The following is a 14,223-nucleotide window of genomic DNA, read 5'->3' as shown; positions in this document are numbered from 1 at the left end:
TTTAGCAAATATTTTATGTTCCTTAGATGTCACTCAAGAAGACTCAGTAATTACTGAGGCTGTTATAACCTACAGAATTAGTGATTTCTCAACCCTGCTCTTTTTTGAATTCCAAATTGACTGAACTAATGTATTAAATGCTATGGAAGGGTACAATGAGATTTTACTATTGTAGTTCATCAATTATAAGATACATTCTTTCATAAAATAATCTCTCTGAAAGTGGAATATATCTTATAGCCGAAGGCATCTTAGCATTGCGTTATAATTGGCAACATTTTTTCTAAGCTGTACATAAACACTGGTATGCCTTACAATCAATACTGTCTTAATACAAGAAGCTATCGTTCAAATTTCCAATTTCAAGCAATAATTTCCCTGTCCTCCCAGCCACTCTCCCACCATAAATATATAACTGAAATGTTTAATTAGAAAAACTATCCAAACACAGTTCGATTTTATATAAAATATTTAATTCTTTAAAACACAGGCTATTCATGTCACATAAATATCTTTATTTTTAGGTTAGCTGCTTATAGTCAGCAGAATTATCTAGTGTGACTATTAAGAATAACTTAGGTACTGTCACTTATTGGAAAGTCTAAAGCTCTAAGACTTACCATATTAAAATTTCAGATACTTGAATACTGTAGCTATTTTTGCTAAATTTCAAAATATCTTTCTTTACTTCCTGCAATGTAGTAATTAATTATAAGTTGTTAGTACTCAATATTCAAACAGAAACAAAATAATTTTTTCTTCCATTCATTTCCTCCTTCCCAAAAAAAAAAAAAAAAAGCCATCAAAAAATAAAACGGTCAACTGACATCAACTCATAGTAGTAAAATGGTAAATTGTCCACTTTAAAATATTCTTGGTGTCACCAAACTATAATGCTTCCCACAGACTGTTTTGAAATGAAGGCTCACTGAAATAAGGGTTCACAAGTCAGATAGAGGGCACAGGGGTAAAAAACTGACTTCAGAACTGCAGCAATTTCCATTTATAATAGCTGTTCCATTTTAAGACTCCAACCAAAAAATCAGTTAACAGCAGAATAGTTAAAACAAAATGGTTCATTGGCACAAATCTAATTTCCAGAGTCTATTTTTACATTTATTCATAATGGAAACACTGCTTATTTACCTTTGGTTCCTTTCTACAATTGTTCTAATTTTGTGTATATGAATGTGCACGCAAAGATAGTTAGACTTGACACTATTACAATTTAAATACGGATTAGGTCATCATTCTTTGCTGCTTGTAATGAAAGAAAACATTTTAAATGAACTAAAATTGCCCTAAAAGTCTGGCATAAGTCATAATAAACCTTACAGAAGGTGAGAGGAAGGGAAATAAGAGGTACTCTCAACTGCTTTTTCCTCTGCTTCAATAAATTCACTCGAGGCGATGCTTCTAGATGCTTCTAGTAAACGAGTAAAGTGAGTAGAGTTGACTTTTCCTTAACATGGCAATTACAGAACTTAAAACATGGTGTTTGCCACCCCTCCCTCAATGAACTTTAATAGAATTATGTAAATTCTGTTGTTAACCCCTGCTTCTACACTACTGCCCTCCCGTTATTCGTGGCAAATGCAAGCAGGGACAATATGGCATCTTGAATGAAAATGGTACTCAAATTCTCCTTTACCAATTACTTTCAACAATTTAAATATCAAACTTCTCAGCGGTAACAAAAGGTACTGGTTGGAGTTCTACTCCCTTTCCTTGCTGTCACTCCCCTATTGAGAGCAGGTGGTAGTGAAAGGTAACAAAGCCCAAAGATGGGAGAAAAGGAGATGGTGTGACAGGCAGGGGGAATGGACCTACCAGGAACTCAACAGGCAGCCCTGAAAAACGCGAGGGCTTCCTGCCTCTTCCATACAATGCATTGATTCCCTTTAAAAGACAAATGGGTGTAAGGTTAACTACTTTTTCAGACCTCAAGTTTACCTGTTAAGGCACTTACTTACCCTTCCCACCCCACCCATATTTTCCATATAAAACCCACTATTTCATTTGAATGCATTTTGCTAGGCTATGATAATCTGCAAAACAAAACAAAAATAACGTTGACCATTTTTTTATAAAACTGTTGCATCAAGAGAAAGGTTTGTGTTTTATTTTCTGAAACGAGCACAAAGTACACCTTTCACAATAACACTGAAAGCAGGTGCAAAGACTGACAGTGACCTTTGACTAAAGGTAGCTTTGTAAAAAGAAAAATACCAAATAAATCAGTGCCCTTTCTGATTGTTGTAAAACTGGAGGGGGGTGGTGTCTGCTTGTTACATAAAAGTTGGTCCAAACTTACAAAAAAAGCACAAATGTGCATAGTTCAGAAGATCTGCAAGAGGGTCATAAAAGGCTTATGTCCCTAAGATTAGCATCCACTTAAAACTGCGAGAATACAAAATAAAATTGTTAACTAGAATTTGTGACGATGTACAATCAACAGATCTAATTTTTAGAACAGCATGAATTTAAGCAAAGGTTTTTTTTCCTTTTTTTTTTTTTTACTATTGTATGCAAGACCCTTTCCACATAAAAATAAAGCTGTTGTTGAATTAATATTATTCAAGTCTCTTGGGTGCTGCTTAAACTGCAGCTAGAAAAGTCTTTCCAGATAAAAATGATGTGCCTGAGGAAAAACAGATATTCAGTATGGTAACCCTCTGCCTCGACCTCTGCCAGTTGATGTGCTAATGTGTCCCCTGTATCCTTGTGAATATCCAGGTCCTTGGGCAGGAGAAGTCCAGGTCTGTCCATGCATGAGGCCAGGGCCACCAGGGTTTTCCTGTAAGTTACCACCATAGTTATAGTTGTGCATCTTTGCTGGCAAAGGATGAGTACTCTCTGGCCCTGTGGAAGGGTCATTGCTGTTTGCCAGGACTGCAATAGGACCATGGCTATATTCAAATCTATGGTCCTTGTCTCCACTAAACAACATGGGACCAGTATTGAGGTAAATGTCTCCATACCCAGCTACTGAGCTGGCAAATGACTCTGAAAAGGCAGCAGGCTGAGGTGGGCCAGCAGAATGAGATGAAGCAGTACTGTAGTTATCCAAAGACTGAATATCTGAGTTTCCAATGAAGCTACGTCGTTCCAATGGTGGAGCAGAACTACCTCCTAGACCATCATTACTAACATAAGGAGCAGAAGAGAATGAAGAAGATCCAAAATTGTCTTTGTAGTCTGCAGCGGGTACATAAGTGTCTCCTGCTTGATAATCGATGCCACCTTCTCTTTTGGGGTCATCCTGGGGCTGATGCTGAGCAAGCAGCTGTAGCAGGGCTGCTTTTACCCCGGCATGAGGGTCAGTTAACGACGAGCTAGTGCTGGGCGCGTGCTGGTTTTCTGTCCGATAATCCAGATCTTCGTCAGTGACTGGTGGCGGTTCCGGTGGTTCAGGAGGTCGTTGGTCAGGAGGCAGAATCCGAGGCCGGTCCGGTTCTGGTGTTAGCTCCAGTCTCCTCACATCTTGGTGCTGAATGAGATCATCTTGCCCTAAGTGAAACAAAGCAAAAAAGTGTAAAAAGTTATCAGGTGAAACTAAATATTCAAAATAGTCTGTTTCCTACGGGTGGTCCTAAAGATTATTAGACCATCTCTGGCACAACATTAAATGAAAAGGAAAAGGGTTTACAAGTATGGGTGTTACCTGCTACCGTTCTAAGTCTACGTTGTGTTTGGCTTTTCAAAGGTATCTCACATATACTCATCTTTTATTGTTTGAAGAACAAAAGCTGCTGTATACATAAAGGTTCTGCCACGGCCAATCATCCTTTTATATTCAGAGTCAAAGGTTATTTCTTAACCATATGCTTACCCGAAAAAAACGTAAAGCACTCATAATGAGTTATATCACACGTAAGTTGCTGAAGCATGAATTCCTGGGAATAAACAGACCAGAACACCAACCTATAACCAGTGACCTGAGAATTTTCAGGACATCTCCTGACAATGCCACTGAACAATACGCATTGTAGATAAGCAAGAAAGTGCCCTAAATGCAGCTGTAGTCTTATCTGCACACTCACCCGATACTGGAGTGCTAGGTTCTGGGGGCGGCCTGAGTTGTAATGATGCTTCATGTCCCGATCCATTTTCCCGTTCTTCCAGTAGCATGTCTTTCTGCTTCGACTGCTGAGCTTTTATTAACTGAGTCAACAAAACCGCAAACGCGCTCTGCACAGCTGCCTGGGCAGCGTCAGTCTCCACTTTCGGCTGGACGGTCTGAGAAGGCACCTGAATTCCTCCCAGTGGTTTCGAAGACTCCTGCTGTGGTGTTGACGCATCTGTCTGTTTTTCACCTGTTGCCAAAATTCCAGCAGGAAGGTTTATTTTACTTAGGTGCTGCTGTTGAGTCTCAGAGTTTACCTTAATGTTCAACACTTGGACAAAATCAGCCATATTAACACTTGTTTTAGATTGTAGTAGGTTTAGCAGAATTGCCAATTCACTGTGGTTTAACTGTTGTCCAGGGCCTGTTTTTACTAAAGACAAAATCTGTATTAATTCAAATTGCCATACCTTACAGCCATCATCCTCCACAAAGCCTCTGTATTACCATATTAAAAAGGTACATTTGAGGTTGGGTATTTAAAAAATATCACAAAAAAGAATCCTCAATTTAATTCAATTTCATGTACATTTAAACTGTAATGCACATAAATTTAAACAAAAAGAAAAAGAAGCAGAGTCAATTTTTGAGTATCTTTAAGGGGTAAATACTTCAAAAGGAAAACCAAGACTCCTACTAAAACACCAAGCTACAGATTTAACCTGTGAATGGGAAATTAATAATAACGATGATGATATCTAAAAAAACCAAACCCACTGCCAACAAGTCGATTCCGACTCATAGTGACCCTAGAGGACAGAGGAGAACTGCCCATAGGGTTTCCAAGGCTGTAATCGTTATGGAAGCAGACTGCCATATATCCTTCTCCTACAGAATAGCTGGTGGGTTCAAACCACCTTTCAATTAGCAGCCAAATGCTTTAACCACTGTACCACCAGGGCACCTTTGATGATATCTACACAGGTACTTTCTAAGCATTTTATACCCTTTATTCCTCACAATCTTGTAATTCATTATTAATTTCATTTTATCGAAGAAGAAACTTACACCCAGAAAGACTAAATCATCTGCCCACGGTCAGAGACTTTGTAAGTGGCAGAGGTGAGATCTGAACCCAAAGATTCTGATTCTAGTGTCTGGGCTCTTGACTGCTATGCTATGCTGCTTCTCTGAGATAAAGTTGATTATCTAGGAACCTAACCTTATCTTTGCAGTAAATTCACACTAGGATGTAGCAGACTCTCTGATAAAAAAAGTCTGTTTTTTTTAATTCATATTACTCTTATTTTAAGTCACTTTGAGTTAGTTAGGAACTCCTACAGAAGCATGCTTATCATTGTCATACTGCATATATGAAGGTTATTAATTTATCACCAGTAAAAACGACTCGATTTTTTTTTTCCAACTTTCACTTTAGACTTGTGATGGTTTAAGCAGGTTCTTGTGGAAGATTACCAGAATCCTATAATAACGTACAATACTACATATAATTAGTAGAATGAACATTGAAAAACAAATCCCATAGCCACAAATGAGTAGAAAAACTCCACGGTGATGAAAAACTAATGATTAATGCTCTATTTTTATATTCTTTCTTCATATACTTTGAGATACATTACTTTTTTATACTGCTTTTAGATTAATTCAAAACAAATTTTTGCAGTGTTCTTCTTATGACTTATAGGCACTAATTATCAACCATGCTGGTCTGCTACACCCCACTGGCCACTTTCCTTTTCACTTCTCAGTGGAGGTACCTCTGTGTGAACACTGGGAAGTACTCCATAACTAAGGCATCCCCTTCTGCAGAAGGGGCATTTTCTTATTTCAAGACACTTACTGATGAAGGAGAAGAAAGTAGAGCAAGAGGGGATTCATCCCTATTTCAAAAAACCAGAATTCTTACTTCTCAATAGTGGTAAGTTTAAAAAAAAGAAAAAAAAGGAGAGTGAGAAAAAGCAAAACAAAACGAACCCAGAAAAAGTAATTCTTTTTTTTTTTTTACCAGCTAAAACAGAGTGAAATAACTACTCACTAGGTTTGCTGGTAAAATAAGGACAAAAGTTCCATGAAGAGGAACAGAGTATGCTCCTGCTAATCTTGTTAAGGAATCTGACAACTGTCCCCTGGGACAAGTGACCACAATCTAAACTTCCTGTTATTCCATCTCAAATCCTTTTCTTTTTTAGCAGTTCTTGCTGCTGTGACCCCATGTGACACAGCCCCAGAGGGTTTTCTTCGCTGTAATTTTTAGCAGTAAAAAAAAAAAAAAAATTTTTTTTTTTTTAGCAGTAGACAATATATAGAACATAAAATAAATAAGAATTAAGAAATCTTATCGTTGCTTCTCTTCTTTCTCCAAATTTTACATATTTTTAAGATGAAGAGAAATAGTGAACTTGATATAAATAACCCTCATTCTATAGCAACAGGTTCTCCAAAGTTACTGTGTATATAATACCTTCATGTACAAAGGGAATTCACTACTTCAAGCAACTCTGAAGAATACTTCTGAATAAGAAATAACAATTGTTTTGTTTTTCACATGAAATGTATCAGTACTTTAAATATGGAGTCTGACCAAGGTCAAATGTAAACCTGTAGATTACATGGGCAATAATCTTTCTCAGCTTACATATATATATTTATGGTACTTAACTATCAGATCTTTTTTTAATCACCCAACCGTCCAATCAACATTTTTTTATTTCTTAATATGTGCTAGGCTACTTTTTCATGTTTAGTAAACCGGCCAATGCACAAACACGCACACACACACACACAGTCTCTCTTCACACACACACACAAAAAAAACTAAACTAATGCTGAATGCTTTCTGGATTCTTGAGGCAAAATGAGAGTGGATTCCATTTTAAAAATTAGTTGTTCACTAAGATGATGAACTTAACATTTCTGATAACATTTAGAAGGAGGACTTCTCATGATGTTTAAACCTTATGACAGAATTGAATCAGAGGAAATTTAAGTTTCTAAAAAGTAACCAGACATCATAAATTGCATGAGAGAGTTCCCACTCGGATTTTTGGCTGTCTCTGCTATATCTTTCTTCCCACACTTACAGTTCCCGTTAGCACTCACAGACACTGAATGCTGAGCCTCACTGAGAACAGTGGTAGTAAAGGTCCTGCCGAATCCTGCACTGGGGAATAGAAGGGTATAACCACAGAAATCTGACCAATCACCAAATTAAATAATTTCATGCCTTCTTACCTTAAGATTGCTTAAAACTGTGGTGCCAGCAGCAATGAAATGTCTATACTGGCACAAATAACAAGGAACTGTCAAGGTGACTGAAAAGACCTTAATTTTCATCTTTTAGCCACAAGGTACTTTTACAATAGAGCGATATAATCAACACTAACTAGAAAGCAACATGAAGGAAACACATCATGGAATTACTACTAACCAGGTGCTACACTCGAGCTGCCCTGAGATTTCAGCTGTGAAGATGGCGGCACACCCTGGGGTGTGCTGGTCCTACTGTCATCCAACCCCAGAGACAAGTCCTTTCTGGGAGCTTTAATTGTGGAAACATCGTCAGTCATGCCCATCTGCTTCTGTCTTCTTCGCTTCTTACTCCATAACTCATGGCAATCTTGCCATAAAGGAAGACTGAAAGAAAAAATATAAATGTTAGATTGTGAGTGGCATTTCATAACAAAAAAAGGCTAATATTTACTATGTAAAACCAAAGGCAAAAAAAAAAAAAAGTTGTCTTGAAGACTTCATACTTAGGCTTTGTAAACTCCTCCAACAAAAATCATCCTTGATGCCTTGCCCTCTCCTTCCAGGGCTTCACCTTTATTTATAGAAAAAAAAAAATTTTTTTTTTTTTTTTTTTTTTGCCTTCTGAATAATCAATAATAATTTACTAAAACTTTGAATGAAGAATATATATTCATAAAAGCAGGTTACTATGATCCTTCATGCAACCGTTTAAAGCCATTCTTATCACAGTACATCATACTTTGAATAAAAAAAGGAGGCAAAACAATATGCCATTTGCAGAAGCTAAACACAGGATGAAAAAGTAGTAAAAGATGGAACATAACATTTGTGAAAAACTTTCTAGTCAAAGCTTCTTACTTTTTAATGTTCTCTTATTTGCTTCTATAGTCAAATGCTCTAAAATTAAACTGATGCTACAGATGAGTTTCTAAACAGGTAACCCAAGCACCAAGAGGCTCATCCATCACTCATCAATAAAGAATTCTGAGTAACTAGCAACTATCAGAACTGGCCACAATACTGAAATAATTCTACCTTAATATAATTTCATAAAGCTAACAACATTGGAGAATATGCTAATTTATAAATGGCTTTTCTTACCCTAATAAAAAATCCAATGGAAAGTTACTATTACATCTATTTTAAAGATGAGAAAAGTGAGGCTTGGAAAAGGTTAATAAACTTGCCCAGAACATCTACAAATTCTTTTAAGCAGCCCCAACCTGGTGATGTGTATCTGCAGTCTTCAAACTGGGATATGTTTACTTCTAGGGGTACATGAAGACTTTCCAAGGGGGTATACCTGACAGGAATTGTTTCAAAGCAATTCATTTCCTCATCCATATGTCCTCTTTCTCAAAACTGACCTTTGAGAATGGCCTGCATGTTCAAGCAGGCTCTTCTTTTCACACCTCCTCTTTCACAATTAACTCTTTCCTTATTTTATAAAATAAAGGCATATGCAACAATATGGTTGAATCTTAGCAATATAATTTTAAGTAAAAAGGTAATTCCCAAAAGATTATAAACAGCATGACACCCTTTTATAAAATTAAAAACAACTAAAGTAAAATATAACTTCATATGAGTACATATAGATGGCAACAAAAGTATATACAAAGAAAACAAGGTAGAAGAAGGCAAGGGGATGGGTCGGTGGGAAGAGGCGGATATGATATGATCCAAGTAGGTTATTTTCAGGGTTCTAGCTTTTGTTTGGGCATGGTGGGTTCATGGCTGCTTATAAACATTACTAAAAATAACTAATTAAGTAACTAAAATAAATAAAATAGAGCCATGCATGGACCAATGATGAGTGAAACAAGGATTATGATTAAACCAAGTCTATGCACCTGAGGTCCAAAAAAAAAAAAAAAAAAAAAAACAAAGGCATACCTCTCAGCCATCTTACTATGGTGCATTGCCTCAGCGTGTAAAAACCTCCTGGAGTAACAAACAAAGGGACAATTTGAAATATTGATACTGGGAAGCCTCTTTAAAGCATCATAAACCTGCCAAAGACTCTCCTTCCTTTGTTCAGTGTGTGTGCGTGTGCGCATGCGTGCATGTGTTACACAATCTGTGGCCTTAGCCTTTGCTGGGATACTATGAATTCAGATATAATGCAGTCCTGCAGAGTGGGTTAACTGACTGTCAGGGAAGGCACTGCTCTCGTGGCAGAGACCATGAGAACAAAGCAAAGAAGTAAATCAAAAAGGGCTTTCGTTCCCTCCTACAATTTAAAGGTAAGAGATTTTTTATGGATGTTCTCAATACTCATCTGTAGGAAAGAAAAACATTACCCAACACATAGGTAAAACCATACAGGTTAATAATGCTGATTCTTTTCAAGTACAGGTAGTCCCTGACTTACAACAGGGTTCCATTCAGACGACTCCATCATAAGTCCGTTCTGTCCTAAGTTGAATACCCTTTTTTTTTTTTTAAGTTTTCATTATTATTGCCTTTTATTATCAATATCTTTACAAATCCAATCTTTATTTTGGAGGACAGGAAACTTTATATATAAACTTACAGATACTCATTGCAACACTGTATGTAGTACATATTACTAACAAGATGTTAAAAAAAAAAAAGGGAAGTCGTAAATTCGGTTCATCGCAACTCAAATATGTTATCAGTCGGGGGCTACCTGTACCAGGAATGCTTTCTAAGATGACCTAACTTTTATGTGCTTTCTGAAGGTTCAAATGCTGGCTCAGCCACTTACTTTGTGTGTTGCAATAGGCAAGTGACCTCTATGTGCCTCAGTTTCCTTATCTTTAAAAATAGGAACAATAGTATTTACCTCATGGGGGAGAGGTAATATAAGTTAACATATGTAAAATGCTTAGATCATGCCTCTCACATAGTAGGCACTATATTTTACATTACATATCACCATTCAGTAAGATAGTTTAAAACCATTTTTATCAAATCATATCATGAAATATTTATTCCAATTATAGTTCATCATATTTCACCTTACAATTGCTTAATACGATTTACTTGCTGTTAATAAAAAATAAAATTACAGGCTAGCTGCCAATCTGTTTTCTTTGTTAGCACATATATACTTTTTAAAATTAAGTATATAAGAAAAGGTTGACAGGGCATCTAACACAACGAATCGAGCTATTTCTGATTTCTTTAATACTCTATTCTCATTTGATTATTCCTAAAAACTGAGCATGAGAGTTTGGAATGTACACAGATTTCCCAAAGAAACACCATGCCTTTCTTCATAGTCCTTACTTCTTAAATAATTTATAATTTTAGCTACTCATTAATTATATTAAAAAATGAGAAATGTTATATTGTTTATATAACTTTTTACTAAAAAGACATTAGATTGATATCATTTAATCTTGACCTGACTGCTTCAGTAAACATGCATTCCAGAATCTGTTACTGGTTTACAGAATGCTTTTCAAAATGTGTACTAACATGCTTATATTTTTATGGAAAAAATGCAGTCAGGCATTTTCTGATAAAAATTATGTCTGATTTAGGTGATCTGCCTGAGAGTATGGACAGAATTTACAATTAAGATATATGGCAGACATTTTCCATGAACTGAATGGGATAAATCTACAGCTCCAAAGTTTTTGACCAAAAAAAAAAAAAGTATGTAATAAAAAAACCACCTAATTTTAAAAATGGATTGGCAAAGTAACGCTGAAATTAATACTCTGACTCCCTAACCTTTTCTGAGTATAACGAAATAAAGAAGTGCTGTTAAAAGAAAAAGTAACAAGTATAATAAGAAGTCACTTAGTAAGTACTGGTAAAGCTTTTTAGGTTCATTTTCTCAAAAGCTGAGAAAGTAAAAGACTAATGACTGCATAAGAAATCCTTTTGCAAGTCATGTGGTTTACAATTCTTTATTGTCAAGAAATTTGAATAAAAAAGAATATTAAGCTGACATCTAAAAGATGACTAAAATAATTTTTGATGCTAGATCAACTATGATTTTTGGATAAATTGCAGGAGCTCAACGAACTCAACAGTACAGCTATGATACAGCTCCTATTTTCAAATACTTATTTTTATAAGGGACCTTATTAATAAAACATATAATTACAACTGACGTGGAACTATTTCTTATTCTAGAACAAGTAAAATTAATCAACAGATATGCAAACCATTTGGGAGAAAAATCTCAGCTCCTTCTATTGCATTAGACTGAATTTCCAACAAAATTTACTCATTTTTTTCCTCTTTTTAACTGAAATATGTACTACTACTATTTGCAATGACAATTTAATCAAGAAGAAAAAGCTGTATTAGTACAGAAAAAAACCTTTTAAATTAAATTTGTGTCTCTATATGTATAATTGTTTTAAGTAAGTAGACCAGAGTAATCAAAACAATACTTTCAAGCATAAATACTATTACAGTAGAATAAAAACCTATGGGAGTACTCTATAAGTTCAAGATAAAAACAGAATAACATCCAATTGTTAAAGAAGAGTTTGTTTATGCATATTTTAAGTGAATGCTGGTGGATATCAAAATGTTAAGATATTTAGATTCCACAGGACGCATTTACAAGAGTGATTTAACTGCTCCATTTTAAATGTTAACATTTAGAATATACTGAAAATGACATCTTTTGCAACTATTTACTCTTGATTTAAAAAAACGAGACGTGCTAGATACACAGTTAAACGAGAATTCTTTCAGATGGACCACCTGAACCAAGTGATCAACTTTAGTATTACCAATAAAAGGACAAACTGACATTATATTCCTCTTGATGTGATAGGCAGGAAGCACATATTACCTCTTCGGCAGTACTCTTGATGAAAACTGTTAATCTAATTCTGATCACAAAAAAGCAGTCAAACCCAGATTGTGGCATGTTTTGTAAGACAGCTAACATGGACTCTTCAAAAATGTCAATGTCATAAAAGTTCTTTCCAAGGAGGGATTAAAGACTAAAGAGACATGACAACTAATATAATGTTTGAGCAAATCTATAAAAGAAACTATTCAGCTAAATGGGGAAGTACAAAGATGAACTACGTATTAGATATTACAATGCTAAATTTCTTATGCTTTATAACGGCACTGCAGCTACGCAGAATAAAGTCCTAGTTCTTACAGAAACATAATGAAATATTTAGGAATGCCGTATCATTTTTGCATTTATCATTCAAACAGTTCAGGAAAAAGACAAAATTTTTATAGACTGATGAGGCATATGTCCAAATATTAATAACTGTTGAATCTAGGTGAAAGATATATGAATGCTCAGTGTATTATTCTATTTTTCTGTAGGGTTAAAATTTTTAAAAATCAAAAAATTTACAAATTCTTTGAAGGGGGTACTAGAGCCAAAGTTTCAAGACTGCTGCTGATATATACTGATATGTAAATGAACATTAAACAATTCAACACCGAATGATTCAGGTTCCTCAGCATGTCAAATAGATCATTTCTGCCTCTCAAATCACACAAGGACCATTCATATATAGGTCAATAAAAACATAACGAATCTGACAGTCTCACAGAAACATAATAAACCCAATGGAACTAGTAAGTGAAAGAGCCAGGATTTGAACTCCAAAGCCCATGTTTGTTCATTCACAATGCTAATTTCACCACACAGAAACATTTTATTACAGCAATAGGCTTGATCTCATGCTCATCATCATTCAAAAAATTACTGAGAAAATACCTACAAAGTTTCTAGATCCTATCGAGAGGGAGAACCAGATGGACTGCTGTCTCCCTTCCCCCTCCCCAGATCAATCCTAGAAAAACCACAGAAGCCACAGGGAGAGGGAGTTAAGGTTCAGGAGCCCAGATACTCCAACTCCTGAACTCTATGCAGACAATAAACTTATTCCACAAAGGCTTCTGATACTCATTCTTCTAGTCAATGGTATTTTCAATTGTATAATATGCAAAGGAGTATTTCAGAAATTCTCTTTCTTATTGGAGAACTTGAATTTGAGAGCTAACTCTACTCTTCTACTAGATTTGTATTCCTGGGCAAGTTTCTTAACCTCTCTGAGCCTGCTTCCACCTCTGTAAAATGGGGATAATAATATTAATACCTACCTGATAGGATTATAAAGATTAATGTAATACATGAATACATGTAATACATACGCTTAGCATAGCACTCAAAATTTTAGCTACAGCATATTAGTAGTAGTATAAGCAGTAGTACTTGTACAAGTAGTACTAGAAAGAATAGCAGCAGCAGTAATATTTTCTTAGAGTTGAAATACATTAATAAAAACTTGAGAACAATTAACCCTAAAACTGGCCAGAGTAAAGCAGCTTTTTCCTGTGGTTAGCTGAACATTAAGTATATCTAGATTCTATATGTGTAAATTATGTGTATTACTGCTATTTTATCTATTTCTTATTTTATCTTTTTGACTTGTTCTATTTCTTTTGATTTAACTGAGCATGGAATATCTTCTGATCATTATGCAGAAATGTTATTAAAACTCTCCAGATTCTGAATATAGAGAATCTAATACAATAAAAAGTCACTTACTCTGGTGGAGGCATTTTTGAGGGTTCCACATCTCGCAGGAAATCACACTGAAGAGCTTGTTCGGCTGTGCAGCGCTTACTAGGATCCAAGGCGAGCATGTAATCAAACAAATCTAGTGCAGCTGCAGGGATACTAACACGAGAGATTACAAAAATCATGCATGTTCTTTAAGCAGAATATTCGGTGTTTCTTTTTGAGCTTATTTTAAATACTAGCATTTTATAGTATGTTTACTTTATTCCAATAAACTCTTAAGTTTTCTTTGAAAAAGTATCTCATTTTATATAAGCTTGTAACTATTATTCTAAATAATTTGAAATTTGGCCAAAAAAAAGTATATTTTATTATTCTACAGGCAATTTGCTTTTGT

At 35.3% G+C, this 14,223-nt stretch overlaps 1 protein-coding gene and 1 pseudogene across 4 annotated transcripts in view; one reads left to right on the top strand and one right to left on the bottom strand.

The window, feature by feature from the left end:
- Window positions 1–507: 507 nt before the first annotated feature.
- The window catches only part of CDK13 (cyclin dependent kinase 13), a 152,760-nt gene continuing 139,044 nt past the window's right edge, over window positions 508–14,223 (bottom strand). For 2 of the 4 annotated variants that reach the window (XM_049894762.1, XM_049894763.1), the window contains exons 11-14: window positions 13,854–13,985; window positions 7,515–7,720; window positions 4,044–4,499; window positions 508–3,510 (exon numbers count right to left, since the gene is read on the bottom strand). In XM_049894762.1, the coding sequence (XP_049750719.1) occupies window positions 2,660–3,510; window positions 4,044–4,499; window positions 7,515–7,720; window positions 13,854–13,985 (1,645 nt within the window). In that variant the 3' untranslated portion in view covers window positions 508–2,659. The remainder of the gene's footprint in view (window positions 3,511–4,043; window positions 4,500–7,514; window positions 7,721–13,853; window positions 13,986–14,223) is intronic. The other 2 variants (XM_049894764.1, XM_049894766.1) reach the window with 1 other exon arrangement.
- On the top strand, window positions 9,139–9,200 carry LOC126082324 (uncharacterized; annotated as a pseudogene).

Source organism: Elephas maximus, chromosome 8 (assembly GCF_024166365.1).
Source record: "Elephas maximus indicus isolate mEleMax1 chromosome 8, mEleMax1 primary haplotype, whole genome shotgun sequence".
In the NCBI taxonomy this organism is placed as follows: Eukaryota; Metazoa; Chordata; class Mammalia; order Proboscidea; family Elephantidae; genus Elephas; species Elephas maximus.
Note: the sequence above shows the minus strand (reverse complement) of the source record. Positions and strands in the feature narration are given on the sequence as shown.